Genomic DNA, 13942 nt, shown 5'->3' on the forward strand with positions numbered 1-13942 from the left:
TAACTGTCTGTGTATACCCAAAGGTACTCTTGCATGCATGTGCATGCAGCTATTTTGAAGGAACATCCATTTAGCCAGTTTTTTTGAGGCTAAGCTGCCTTGCTGATATACCACAGAATAAGGCACTTTATTTCTGCCCAAAATGACCTAAGAAAAAGAGTCCCTTTAAAGTTAATGGTAGTGTCACAGAATGATAGGATGTCATTTGCAAATAGCCTACGTGCCAGAAAAAAAAAGCATTTTTGTCTCTTAACAGCTATTGGCCAAGTGCATCGCTTCATTGCCGACCACCAGACAGCGTGGAGACACCAAACGGGGAAGCTACGGAAGGGATCACGGATTTAGTTCCAGTGATTTGAAAACAAGCACTAGGCACATGATGCAAGGGTGAGCATGCCTGAAGCTGATCTTGCCTCTCTGTGGCTTTCAGAGCTAAATATCCCTGCTGAGCAGACCTGCCCTCGGTGCATTTCTCCAGGCCGCCCAAAAAATTGGCAGCAGACTCTTAACTCCTAGGAGCCCTTCTTGCCTGAGCACATGCAGGATGGATACCAGATCCATCACAAGTCTGGAGCACAAGTCTGATGAGGAGCGGCTGAGGGAGCTGGGGGTGTTCCGTCTGGAGAAGAGGAGGCTGAGGGGAGACCTCATCGCTCTCTACAACTACCTGAAAGGGGGTTGTGGTGAGGTGGGTGTTGGTCTCTTCTCCCGAGTGACAAGCGACAGGACAAGAGGAAATGGCCTCAAGTTGCGCCAGGGGAGGTTCAGGCTGGATATTAGGAAAAATGTCTTTATGGAGAGAGCAGTGAAGCACTGGAAGAGGCTGCCCAGGGAGGTGGTGGAGTCACCATCCCTGGAGGTGTTGAAGGAACGTGTGGACGTGGCACTGTGGGACATGGTTTAGTGGTCATGGTGGGGTTGGGTTGGTGGTTGGACCTGATGATCTTACAGGTCTTTTCCAACCTTAGTGATTCTGTGATTCTGTGATGTTTCTCTTGCTCTAAGTAAACTGTTTCTTTTCATTAACTTTAGCATCCTTGTTTCATAGAATGGAATGGAGTGGAATGGAGTGGAATAGCATAGAATAGAATAGAATAGGAGTAGAATAGAATAGAATAGAAAAATTTCAGTTGGAAAGGACCCACAATGATCATCTGGTCCAACTGCCTGACCAGTTTGGGGCTGAACAAAATTTTACAGCATGTTGTCAAGGGCATTGCCCAAACGCCTCTCAAGCGCTGCCAGGCCTGGGGCACCGGCCACCGCTCTAGGACGCCTGTTGCAGCGTTTGACCATCCCCTCGGTAAAGAAACGCTTCCCGATGCCCGGCCTGAACCTCCCCTGGCGCACCTTTGAACCGTAGGCCGTTGCACGAAGGCGGAACACGGCAATTTCCTCCAGCGGCCGCTCTCCCCTCCCCGCCACATTGAAAACGGATTCCCGCCGCCCACCGCTGATCTCCCCGCCCCGTCCCGCCCAGCCCGCGCGGCGCCGCCAGGGGGCGCCCTCCCGCCCTTCCCCCCGCCGGCGCCACAAGATGGCGGCGGGCGGCGCGGCGCTGACGCTGGCGGCGGGCGCGGTGGTGCTGGCGGCGCTGCTGTGGCGGCGGCGGGCGGCGGCAGCGGGCGGCGCGGGGCGGGTGTGCGTGGCGGTGCTGGGCGACCTGGGCCGCAGCCCGCGGATGCAGTACCACGCGCTCTCGCTGGCCCGGCACGGGCGCGGCGTCGCGCTGTTGGGCTACCTGCGTGAGTGAGGGCGGGCGGCTCCGGCCCCGGCCCCGCCACGGGGGACGGCGGGGCCCGGTTCGAGCTACGCTGAGGCGGCGGCTGGGCGGGGGTCGGGGCGGTGTGCGGGGGCCGCTCCTCTGACGGGCCTCTCCCATCTGGCAGAGAGCAGGCCGCACGGCGACGTGCTGCGGAGCGGGAAGATACGGCTGGTGCCTGTGGCGGACCTGCGGGGGCTGCGAGGTGGGTGCGGGACGGCCCCGGCCCCGCCGGGTGTCCCCGGCCCGCGGCGGCGGGGGAGCGAGTCGCCGGGGCCGGGCCGGGGGCCGGAGCGTGGCTGTGGCGGGTGCTTGGGTTCGGGGGGAGCGGAGGAGAAAGGGAAAAGGAGATTTGCGTGGAAAAACCAAGAACCCGCGGGGGGTTGGGGCCTCGCCGGCGCGGGGAGGGTGGCCCAGAGGCGTGTGCTGGCTGAGCCCGGCCCCGCGCAGGGGCTGCGCATCCTTGGCGCTTCCCTGCCCCGTCTAACCGCTTCCCTCTGTGCTGTTGGAGCACGTTAATGCCGTTCTGATGCAGGCTGAAACGGGGACATTGAAAAATTACTATTTTTTTACTTACCTCCTGTATGTATTTATCCATATTTACCCCATTTCTTTCTATACAAAGCACAGAATGGGAATTTGTAGGGATTGCAAGATGTTTGTCCAAAAACAGGTTTCCATTTTTCCAGCGTACCATTATTTTAAACTCTTCTCTGCAGAGATGTCTGGTTCTGTATGAGGTGCACGTTTCTGGAGAGCTGTAATATTCTTACCGGGTTTTATGTCGTTTTGCAGTTGGCCCGAAGCTTTTCCAGTATGTCATAAAAGTCGTCGTGCAGGCAATGCAATTATTGTACGTGATGCTGAAGATGGATCGGCCGTCCTATATTCTTCTTCAGGTATGTTTTGTGTTGGGACTAATATTAATAAAAATAAAAAGTGCTACATTACAGGGCATTTTTTAGCAGTCTCGGACATTGTTCTAATTATTTGAGAACTAAAACTGGCCTAATCAATGGTGTGAACCTATATAAAACTGTTTATTTGTCTCTACACTTTGGTTTTTCTGTTAACAACTCACATTTGATCTTCCTGTTAATTGCTGAGCTTTTGAACTTCATTGGCATGGATAGCAGTAAAGAATAAATCTTGACAGAAATGTTTGTGTGTTTATTGGAGGGGAATTTTGATCCTGATCCAACGGCAAAATTTGAAGTGCCTACCAATCTTCAGAGGAGAAACTGGCAGTTCTATAGTTGGTGAATACAAAATTGTCTTTGTTCATTAGGATCCTTTAAAGTGATGCCATGTCAATCATTTGATTTTATTTTTCTGGTAGTTACTTAGAGTTTGTCACTTGACCACAGTCTTACGCTATTTTTACGTGTTTTATTTATTAAACAGAATCCTCCAGGCTTACCTAGTATAGCTGTTGCCTGGGTAGCATGTCTTTTCTGGAGAAGCAAACTGATAATTGATTGGCACAACTATGGATATACTATAATGAGTCTGACTCATGGAAGAAATCACCTGCTAGTACAGATTGCAAAATGGTTTGTACAGTACTTTCTTCTCCTCTTTATAAATTACATACCTTTGCAGAATTCGGAAGAATGGAAACTAGCGGGAGAGAATATAATTAGCGAAGGGCTGTTTCCGTGAAGGATTTCTGGATTTTGCTGTGTTAAACTGCTTTCTATTTCAGAAAGCATGTTCTTAGAAAAGAAAAGCCAGAAAGCCTTTATTGAACACGTAGGAAGGCGACTGATGAAGCAGGCAGGTTGCTTTTATGTGCATATGCAAACTTTGATCTTGTTACTAGAATTTCTTTGTATGTACTGGGCTTTTTTATTCCCTAATGCTGCTTTACGCACCAGCTCATCTTTAAAGGTCTGTTTCTTGCTGAGTCTCATTGGTTACATGTAGATAAAGGCTTTAAAGGTTTTCGAGTGTGGCGTTCTTAGGTCTCGGAGGATAAGGGAGCCACGCTGTATCCTTTCTCATGAACTGATACTGCTTCAGTATAAGGAGTAAATCAGTAATTGATAATTAAATTCCAGTTGCTGGGGGCACTTGGGTTTCTTTTGGCTTTTAATTAGCAGCGGCACTGGTGGGCAGTTATTGTTTGGCCAATGTGATTGCCTGTGGTTTCTAACTAAGATTTGATTTTTGTCAGGTATGAAAAGCTTTTTGGGCGTTTGTCTGACTATAACTTGTGTGTCACTAACGCAATGAAAGAAGATCTATGGGTGAATTGCAATATAAAGTAAGTCAAATACCTCTAACATGTTAGCATGTGTGTACGCGAAGTAAAATGAAAGAACATATCCCTGATGATTCTGGATTCAGAGGAATCTTACAAAAGCAACTTTCCCGAGGCTGCGTTTATTAACAACTAGTCTGCCCTGCAATTTTTTCTTTTGCGGTCAGAGGGCTTTAAGATCAAAGTTGCTCAGGAAACGTTATGAAGTAAGTTTAAAAATCAGGACAATGATGTCTGCAGTTTTTATGGTCGCATTACCCCCCTTGAATATGCACGCAAGAAAGGGGTCCTTTGTTATGGGATTAATATGTCCACCTTGGTGTATTCCAGCAAACTTCAGGAATACAGAAAGTTGTAAGAGTCAAAAATTAATTATTTTGCTGTATTGATTCACTTGATTACTTTCTGCGTTACACTGTCATAGCCTGTCACTGTACCATATGCATTTTGTTACATCTGTGTTTTATTTAACTTGTGAATTTATTTCATTCCAGGGCAGTAACGCTGTATGACAAGCCAGCTTCTTACTTTAAGGAAACACCATTAGAACTTCAACATCAACTGTACATGAAACTTGCCAAAGACTATGAGCCTTTTCAACCACGGTATGTGTAAGTAAAGCATGCAGTTACAGTCCTTAACCGAGTGACATAAAGTTGCTGCACTTAGTAACCATAAATAGTTTGGCATGGGGTCACAAGTTACTGAACATCAGCAGGCAGAGTGGTCTTTGTGTGCTCTTAGCAGCAGCAGATGCTGTGCAAGTTAGCTTAATTGTCACAGGGAGAGGCTAGAATGAGTGAAATCATTGAACCGTGATAACACAATGCTTAGTGTGTGAAATAATAGAAGTCTTTCATTTTTAAAGAAGTTGGCATAAGTACTGAGGCAATCTGTAATAGAATATCTCTAGGGTGGAACTCAGCAGTTGTCTAGTTCCCACTGAACTAGTTGACGGTGATTGGATGCTTCGTTAATAGTATCCCTTCCTTTCACTTACTGTGGAGAGCTTTCGAGCTCTTGGTCTAAGTGTGAAACATTCCTCTCTGGCTATGTGCAGGATGTCTCCTGTAGCAGATTTAACAGGGAGTTATTTTACCAAACCAGTGCTTGAGAAAGAAGTGAAAGCCATAGCAAATAGCAGTTTCTTCTTGGAAATGCCCGCCATAGAATTATAGTTGCTGAGTTTAATTGAATAAATGTACCATTGGCCTCCATGCTCTACTATATGTTTGAGGCAGAGCTGGAAAGATGGGCTATTTTCTCAACTTGTTAAGGAAAACACATTGTTAGAAGATGGAATTGTGCCTATAGCAGTAGTGTCACTAGGCTCTTGGTAGCAATAAGAAAGATGAAAAACGGTCTGTCTTATGATCAAGTATCTCTGCACCTCAGGAAGAAAGTGTTTGGAAATTCATGGTGGGTAAGCATAGTATTTCTTTCTGTGTTTGTTGGCCATGTTTGTGTAGTCCATACTCAGAAAATTCTGTTTCCGTAGTACAGAGTCTGTCAGTTCGAATGCCGAGAGGTCTGCCTTTACAGAAATGGATGAAAGAAATGGACATGTGATAAAAACCAGAGGACGGCCAGCTCTTCTGATCAGCAGCACAAGCTGGACAGGTTTGGAAAGAAATAGTTTTATTTTTAATATTTAACCACTGTTCAACAAAAGATAAAATGAGGGCTGTTTATACTTCCTCACACTTGACACTTGCCATGCTATAGAGGCATGTTTACATCATCTTTGGCAAAGTTACTTTTTTCCTTCATTTGGCTGGAAGAATTTAAATACAAGTTGTGTGTGATACACCTCAGTGGTTAAAAAGGAATGATTTTGAAAGTTGTATTTTAATTATAGAACTACAGTCTAGAGGCTCAGCTTCAAGAATGATTAAAAGAGAATTCCTACTTCTTTTTTTTAACTTTCATTCTAGGCTTACTATCTTGCATGGTGGTGTAAAATAGATTAAGAAACTGAAATATTTACTCCTGTATTACTGATAATGGGTATTACATAATTTTCTCACTTTTTTTTTCCTCTGTATGAAAAAGGGAACAGAAAGTGGAAACAAAACCATTGCTGGTAACCGTGGGGAGAATTGTCTATACCTCTGAATTAACAGGGCGATATCTACACTTAAAATTCTGTAGCTTTAGAAACTAGAAAATTTTAACTTGATAGCTTTGAGGATGTGCAGCATTTGTGGCTTGTTTGTCTGCCGTGTTGCCAATAAGGGGCGCAAATAAGCACTGTGTATGGTTATAGACTTTCATTTATGAAAATAGTTCCAGCAGGTTTTTAATAGGAAAAGCACATTCTGTACCTAAGTCGTGAAGGTGAGGAAAATCTTGATTGTTGTTACTTAAAGACAATAATTCATTATAAATGATAGAAATATGAATGTCACTAATAAAGCCTTCTCTTTTAGAGGATGAAGACTTTTCAGTCCTTTTGAAAGCTTTAGAAGGTAGGTATGAAGGAATTCATCTCAGCTATTCAAAGGAGAACGGTTGTTTTCTGGACAGTTTTGAGGGGTTTTGCTAAAGAACAATGCTTCCATATTCAGGTGAAAATGCAGGTGTATTTGATTAATTAGCAGTGGTTTAAGAGTAGGAGTTAATACAGAAGTGCAAGGTCTGGATTCAATTAGAGGAGTTTTCAGGGAGAATTATATTTCTAACTAGCTTGTAAATTGCAGTTTTATTTTCTAAGCTATTACATATACTGTCCATAGGCATTTGCTAATAGGAAAGAAGGGAATATGCATTGTCTTATTTTGTAGACTTTGCAGCTGCAGTTTCTAAATAGATATATTGAAACAGCTGATACAGCGTAGTCGAACAAATGCTTCACGAATAGTGCAGTTTAAACAGACCGTAATTTATTTCTATAGAAATTTGTAAATTTTAACATTGCTAAACTTACTACTACTTTACTAGGTGTATGCTTGTAAAGAATTTACTTGAAGTAGGAAGCTAAATGATTAATACCCTATGACTATTCTTAAACCGGGCATCTGTATATTTGTCGACTCTAAACAGTTTTTTATCTTCTCCAGATTATGAGCAGTATATCAATGAGGGAGTCAAGCTTCCATCTTTAGTATGTGTGATAACAGGTAATAGTTTATTCGTGTTACGATTCTTTCAGTGCTAATATAAAAGACTTCATTTTCACTTTTGTTCTATGCTGACTCTTCTGTTGGTGGTGAAGAGAGAGGAGGGACTGTTGTCTTTATGTCTGGTTATAAGAGTAGTGATTTATAGTTGGACTGTTACAGTCATGTAACCGTGGCATAGCTTTAAAGCAGAGAAGCTCTCGGCCTCCCTGTCTAGTACAGCTGTGCATTACTCCACGTTCAAAAGAATTTAGGCTCAACGTTGAGATGATGCTGCAAAAGAAACGTAAAATCTGTTGTTTGGAGTGTTAAGCAGAAAGATTTTTATTTAGCACTGGAAAAGAGGACCATTGAACGAGGTTTTGCCAAAAAGTTGCAGAGTGAATGCCCTTTGGTTAACTCCTTAAGAGCAAACTAAAACTCAGTGTGATTTTGAAGGGCTAATTGTGCTGATGAAATTTGTCATTAGTTATTTGGTTATCTTATAGCTGTAGACAAAATGCAGGTCAGGAATGGGGGATATCGATGGGCTGAGGCCAATTGTATGAGCTTCAACAAAGGCAAATACAAAGTCCTACGCCTGGGTAACAACAACCCAATGCAGCACTACAGGCTTGGGGACAAGCGGCTGGAAAGCTGCCCGGTGGAAAAGGACCTGGGGGTGTTGGTCGACAGCCGGCTGAAGATGAGCCAGCAGTGTGCCCAGGTGGCCAAGAAGGCCAACGGCATCCTGGCCTGTATCAGAAGCAGCGTGGCCAGCAGGAGCAGGGAGGTGATCGTGCCCCTGTACTCGGCGCTGGTGAGGCCACACCTCGAATGCTGTGTTCAGTTTTGGGCCCCTCGCTCCAAGAAGGACATTGAGGTGCTGGAGCGTGTCCAGAGAAGGGCGACGGAGCTGGTGAGGGGTCTGGAGCACAAGTCTGATGAGGAGCGGCTGAGGGAGCTGGGGTTGTTCAGTCTGGAGAAGAGGAGGCTGAGGGGAGACCTTATCGCTCTCTACAACTCCCTGAAAGGAGGTTGTAGCGAGGTCGGTATGGGTCTCTTTTTCCCGAGTAACAAGTGATAGGACAAGAGGAAATGGCCTCAAGTTGCACCAGGGGAGGTTTAGACTGGATATTAGGAAACATTTCTTCACCGAAAGGGTTCTCAAGCATTGGAACAGGCTGCCCAGGGAAGTGCTTGAGTCACTGTCCTTGGAGATATTTAAAAGACGTGTAGATGTGGCGCTTGGGGACATGGTTTAGTGGTGGTTTAGGGCTACAAAGATGATTAGGGGAGTGGAACATCTTTCTTATGAGGAAAGGCTGAGGGACTTGGGTCTTCTTAGTCTGGAGAAGAGAAGACTAAGGGGGGATCTTATGAATGCTTATAAATACTTAAGGGGTAGGTGCCAGGAGGATGGGGCCAGTCTTTTTTCAGTGGTGCGCGGTGACAGGATGAGAGGTAATGGGCACAAACTCGGTCATAGGAAGTTCCACCTAAACATGAGGGTGGCAGAGTGCTGGAACAGGCTGCCCAGAGAGGTGGTGGAGTCTCCTTCTCTGCAGATACTCAGAACCCACCTGGATGCATTCCTGTGCAATCTGTTCTGGGTGAACCTGCTCTGGTGGGGGTTGGACTAGATGATCTCCAGAGGCCCCTTCCAACCCCTGTCATTCTGTGAGTCTGTGGGCTTGGCAGTGTTAGGTTAACGGTTGGACTAGATGATCTTAAAGGTCTTTTCCAACCTGAATGATTCTGTGATTCTATATTGATGGCAGACTCTTCTAAATACTGAGTAAGAGAGAAGTCTAGGTCACATTGCTGTCTGGGGGACTTAGTCTTTTACGTGTCCTTTTGGGGGTTGTGTGTGGTACCCTTTTTGATGTACCTGATACAACAGGAGTTTGTCAGCTGTATGGTAAGATGCACAGACCACACTATTTTCAGTTATCTTGATTAAAAAAACTTTATTTTTTTTCCTGTTTTAAACAGGTAAAGGACCTCTAAAAGACTACTACAATGGACTGATAAATAAACTGCACTTTAAACATATCCAGATCTGTACACCGTGGCTTGAAGCTGAGGATTACCCGCTTTTGCTTGGTAAATAGTGGATTATGGAATAGGCTTGAGAATGTGTGAAAAACAACTTAGCAAATTTGTGGAGAGCTGATGCAGATTTTGCACGGAAGCTGGTAGAATATAGTAAGCAAACGAAGTTGCTGGTTAGTGACGGTATGCTCATATGCTGTTCATGGTTTTGGCTCATGCCGGCTAAATTTCTCTTAATTACAGGTTTTCACTGTTACCCTGAGAAATAAGCATAGTACCTGTGTTGATATTTTAGCCTGTTCTTTGTACTCTTTGTTTCTTCTAACTGTGCTGAAATACAGTGTGCCTGTGCATGTTCCAGCTTACTTTCAGGGTCACTTCAGTAAATGAAATCATAAAATTTTTGGCTGAGCAACTACAAGTAGCTGAAATCTTAAATTAGCATGTCCTTGGAATAGTATTCCCTCAGCATGTTCATTGTATTAGCATAAACTGTGAGTAAGCTTAATAAAGTAGTAAAATACATACTGAACTTGATCTCCATTCTGCAGGGTTAGAGCCTGCCAATTTATGTGGCTGTAAAACACTGTGTTTATTTAGTACTTCTTAACTAATGAATATAATGTCTATAAAATCATGCTGTAATTTCTCTGCTTTGAAATCACTTGAACTGGAAGAGGTCGCTAGTGAGCCACGCAGCATATCCTGTCTGGATCGTGATGGAGTTTTCCTGTGCAGTTACCCATTCTTAGCAGATTAAGAGGCAAAGATATGTGAAATCTTAAAACACCTTTTAGTTTAATATGCATTCGCCTGTTACGTTTCTAAAGCCTGACCAATTTTAGTCACAAGGTATATCGCACTTGTTTTTTTGCCTGACTGCTTGAAATTGAGTCAGTCTGGATGGTGTTGAAGGTAGCTCATGTTTAGCTTGCATTGCCCAAAGTAGTACATAAATAGAAAGGTTTACAGTACGGCTAGAAGAGCTGCTTTTGGAGAATTCAGCCTCTTACCTGTTTTGTTTGCTTTTCAGGCTCAGCGGACCTGGGGGTGTGTCTCCATAAATCATCTAGCGGTTTGGATTTACCCATGAAGGTGGTAGATATGTTTGGCTGTTGTTTGCCTGTGTGTGCGATACATTTTGAATGGTAAGAGCTTGCGTATTCTGATACAGTTTAAGTGGATCATATAAACCAGTATTTTTGCAAAGCAAGAAGAGTTCAGCAGCTTCTGCATGTAGCAAATGTGATTCCAGTACTATGCCATATTAATTTTTTTTTTAATTTAGTAAGATAAATTAGAAATCGAGGTTGTTTTATTTAAGGTCAGTTGAAAAATTAACATTAGTTTCTACAAACTTGGGACTGTTTAATGCAACCAGGTGCCTTAAAAACCCACCCCGTAATCCTGTTTCCATATACTTCATGTAAAAAAAGCTTCCTTCTGCATAGATGTGTCTGTGTTCTGTGAAGGGGTGAGTGTATGCATAGCCAGGCTTAGAATTTACGGTCCTTTGGGGAAGCTTTTATACATAAAGATACATTCTTCATAAGGTCTCATGAACTGGATCATGGATGGATTTTCCTTGTAGGTTAATTTTAAAGTAGATTATTGCCTTGATTTCTAACGTATGGCCAGATGAACAGCACAAAGACAGAGTGGGGGCCCTTTTGTATGGTAATGGTAGATCTAGATAGTCTAACATAGAAGGGAGAAACAATCTTTACATTTAAACCTTTGAAACTGCCTTCTTCATTCCATTTTGTCAGGTGTGAAGCTCATACCTAGACATCCAGGATCATAAAGTTACAGATAACCCTAGCACGGTCTCTTCGGCTGTCACTGTGCAACTCTTTAAATGCGTATGTCCCTCTCGCTGCTTTTTGTCTCACGTTTTCTTCTATGACTTTTGTTCACAGTTTACATGAACTTGTGAAACACAATGAAAATGGTCTGATATTCAGGGACTCAAATGAACTTGCAGAACAACTAAAGGTAAAGGCTTGACTGGTTTTTTTTTTCCTTTCCCGCTAGCTATGACCACAAAGGTGCTACCATGTGAGCCACCTTTTCATATCTGACTATCATCTGAGTATTTTGCGTTCTCAGAAGCTAGTGCTTTGCCTGGTGAATGTTACTGGCCTCACTTCTATATGAATCTGAAGCTGGCAAGAACATTTTAAATACTGTCATTGTTCACTATTTATAGGGCCAGACCAAAGAGCGCTCTCTTACTGCAGCATTGTAGTTGAGGGTTAACATTGGGGATGCTAGAATGAGCCTAAAATGCACTATGATGGTATTTTTCTATGTTTTTCCTTTTTAACTTACAGATGCTTTTCTTGGGGTTTCCTACACTGGAAGGCAAACTTCACAGCTTCAGAAAAAACCTTCGTGCATCCAAGCAGCTGCGCTGGGATGAGAGTTGGGACCAGACTGTTCTTCCTCTGCTTGGGCAGAATGACTGACTCTTGTAGGGGAGGAGTGAGTCAAAAAAGCTAATACATTCCTGGAGCTGCATAGATTTGATAAAGAGTGAATAAACACTTTGTATTGTCTATAGCTGCAGTTTTTAACTACTTCATCTTGGGACAATTGTTTGGACACACCTCTTCCTTTACAGCTTCTCGTGTGACTAAGACTAGTGCTGAAGGTGCAGCTGAGGCTGTTTGTTGTGCGCCAGTGCTGCAAGTCTTGAGGGAAGACGTGGTTCCTGTGCCGAAGAGCCTTGCCATCTGGGCTGCCTTTCCTTCCTTATCACTTGGGATGAATCTTTGGAAAGTAGGAAGGAGGTTTAGTTACTCTAGGAACTTGTACGTGCAAAATCTGTTACCTGTGCTGCTTAAAGGTCACTTTTTGGTGAAGATACTTGAATACACATATAAACTATTACCAGTTCTACCTATTGTACAGTGAGCACTTTGGTGGGGGATTTGGGTATGTTTTCTTGCAAATGGGAGATGTCTTTTATTTGAACTGAGGATACAGTGGGGTTTTTATTTTTTCAAACAGTTAATATTTTTGGCTAGTCTTCCCTAGACAAGCGCTGAATATCCTCTTGTATGATTTTATTGAAATGGAACCATTTTGTTTCAGAATTGTTTTCCTTTTTACAGCATGTGCAAGGATGTGAAAGCACAGCCACTGGTATGCAACAGCTTTATTGAACGCTTAGAGGAAAATAGACCTTTCAGTGAGTGTTGTTCTTGTACACTGAAGTGAATGTGCCCATTTACCTTGAGAAAGAGCGTAAAATTTATCCCTTTTTGAACAGATGAACAGAAAAGGAAAAAAACAAAACCAAAATGTAGTATGAAAGTATGTATAACTTAATAAAAGGGCACGTCACTTTCTGAGTGCTCGCTCAGGGATGCCCTTCATCTTTTTATTGTTAGTATCAGTAGTCATATGCAGACCTAATGCTTACAAGATTCTTTTTTCATCACCTTTTTGATTATAAGAGATGTCAGTCATTTAAGGAATAAACGTGCTTGGTTTTATTGTGGTTACTGCTCTTCAGAGTTCCTAGTTCAGTGGTGGTAATGATTACAACGGGTTCTGCACCAGCGTTTTTAAACCTACTTACTGAGTAATTGTTTTATCTGCTTTTGTCAAGCTAGACAGCCATTTGCTAATCTTGCCTTTCCCCTTCTGCACCGCCGTTACGGTAGACGCTCTCTCTTGTGAAAAAAGATTGATGACAGTGATTTGGTTCCACTGGTGGGAAGGTGAAAATAAGAGTCCAGGCTACCTACTGCAGGAGTTCGGCAATTTCACTAGTTTATTGACTGAGGAATGATCTATAAATCTTTACTTGCTGCCCCCCGCCCCCCCCCTTTTTTTTTTTCCCTACTGTTTCCAAGCAACTTCTGAGTGACTTGAATTTTGCGTAAAGGGAGATAAAGGGGCTCCCATTTGGGCTGCTAGCGCGCATTTATTCTATGAATAGTACCGCTGAATTCCTCCTTCACGAGGAAAGGTAGCTAAAACCTGGGGTGGGGTTACTTCTGTATATCCAACTTAATACTAGCAGTTATGGCCTCCTTCAGCTTGAAAAAGAAGATGATTCTTCATGTTTCAAGTTACCTATCGCCCATTTTCTCTCCATTACTACAGAAGGAGAAGGCTAAAGTATTTGCTCATTTTCTTTTAAGTAGCTTTTAAAACAAGGTACAGAAAAGGAAGTCAGAAGAGGAGAAAGAGCAGCGTATTTGATTTTCTGCTTCAGGACCAATACTGTCCAACAGGAAAATGATTAATGGATTGTGGAAAGTTTCAGAGGGTGAGCTCAATTCTTCCTCCTTGCAGTGTACGGAGAGCATCGCTAAGGAGCATGAATCTTCTTGTATTTTCTGGCCAGTCTGAGAGGATGGCTTCCCCGTAGCTACTTGTGAAAGTGACAGTCCTTGTGTGAGATAAATGTACATCAAGTTCTGATTTTTTGCTGTCACTGCAGAGTAAAGATGCACCTGACATACAGCAGAGTCTATTACCTGCTCTTACAGCATGATGTGAGCTTGTGACACCATCTACTGCATTCACTGTAGGTATTACTCATTTTTAAGATGACCCATACTGCAAGTATGCAAGTATATACAGACAAGTATAAAAAAAAAAACAGAGCAGACAATTACAGCTGGTTTTAATATTAAAAAATATTTATTACTATGAAACATTGTTTTGCTCCCATGTCAGTGTGCGATACTCATCCTGTGATCCTGCAGATGTACCTCCCTTATTTACAAATCATAACACTGGAAAAAA

General features: G+C 43.2%; 1 protein-coding gene across 1 annotated transcript; it reads left to right on the forward strand.

Annotated features, from left to right (window-relative positions):
• The first annotated feature begins 1537 nt into the window (after positions 1–1537).
• ALG1 (ALG1 chitobiosyldiphosphodolichol beta-mannosyltransferase) lies at positions 1538–12549 on the forward strand. Its single transcript, XM_059826352.1, has 13 exons — positions 1538–1745; positions 1890–1967; positions 2558–2661; positions 3167–3315; positions 3939–4028; positions 4520–4630; positions 5524–5645; positions 6455–6493; positions 7085–7144; positions 9119–9229; positions 10212–10326; positions 11098–11173; positions 11512–12549. The coding sequence occupies exons 1-13, from the start codon at positions 1538–1540 to the stop codon at positions 11644–11646; spliced, it is 1398 nt and encodes a 465-aa protein (XP_059682335.1). The 3' UTR covers positions 11647–12549.
• The last annotated feature ends 1393 nt before the right edge of the window (positions 12550–13942 follow it).

This window comes from Gavia stellata, chromosome 18, assembly GCF_030936135.1.
Source record: "Gavia stellata isolate bGavSte3 chromosome 18, bGavSte3.hap2, whole genome shotgun sequence".
NCBI classification, from domain to species: domain Eukaryota; kingdom Metazoa; phylum Chordata; class Aves; order Gaviiformes; family Gaviidae; genus Gavia; species Gavia stellata.

Bases quoted from the DNA above. Each gene is read 5' to 3' on its own strand.
- ALG1 (XM_059826352.1), top strand. From the start codon at position 1,538: ATGGCGGCGGGCGGCGCGGCGCTGACGCTGGCGGCGGGCGCGGTGGTG. The intron at 4,631-5,523 runs GTATGTGTAAGT...CTGTTTCCGTAG, and splicing joins TATGAGCCTTTTCAACCACG to TACAGAGTCTGTCAGTTCGA. The intron at 9,230-10,211 runs GTAAATAGTGGA...TTTGCTTTTCAG, and splicing joins GGATTACCCGCTTTTGCTTG to GCTCAGCGGACCTGGGGGTG.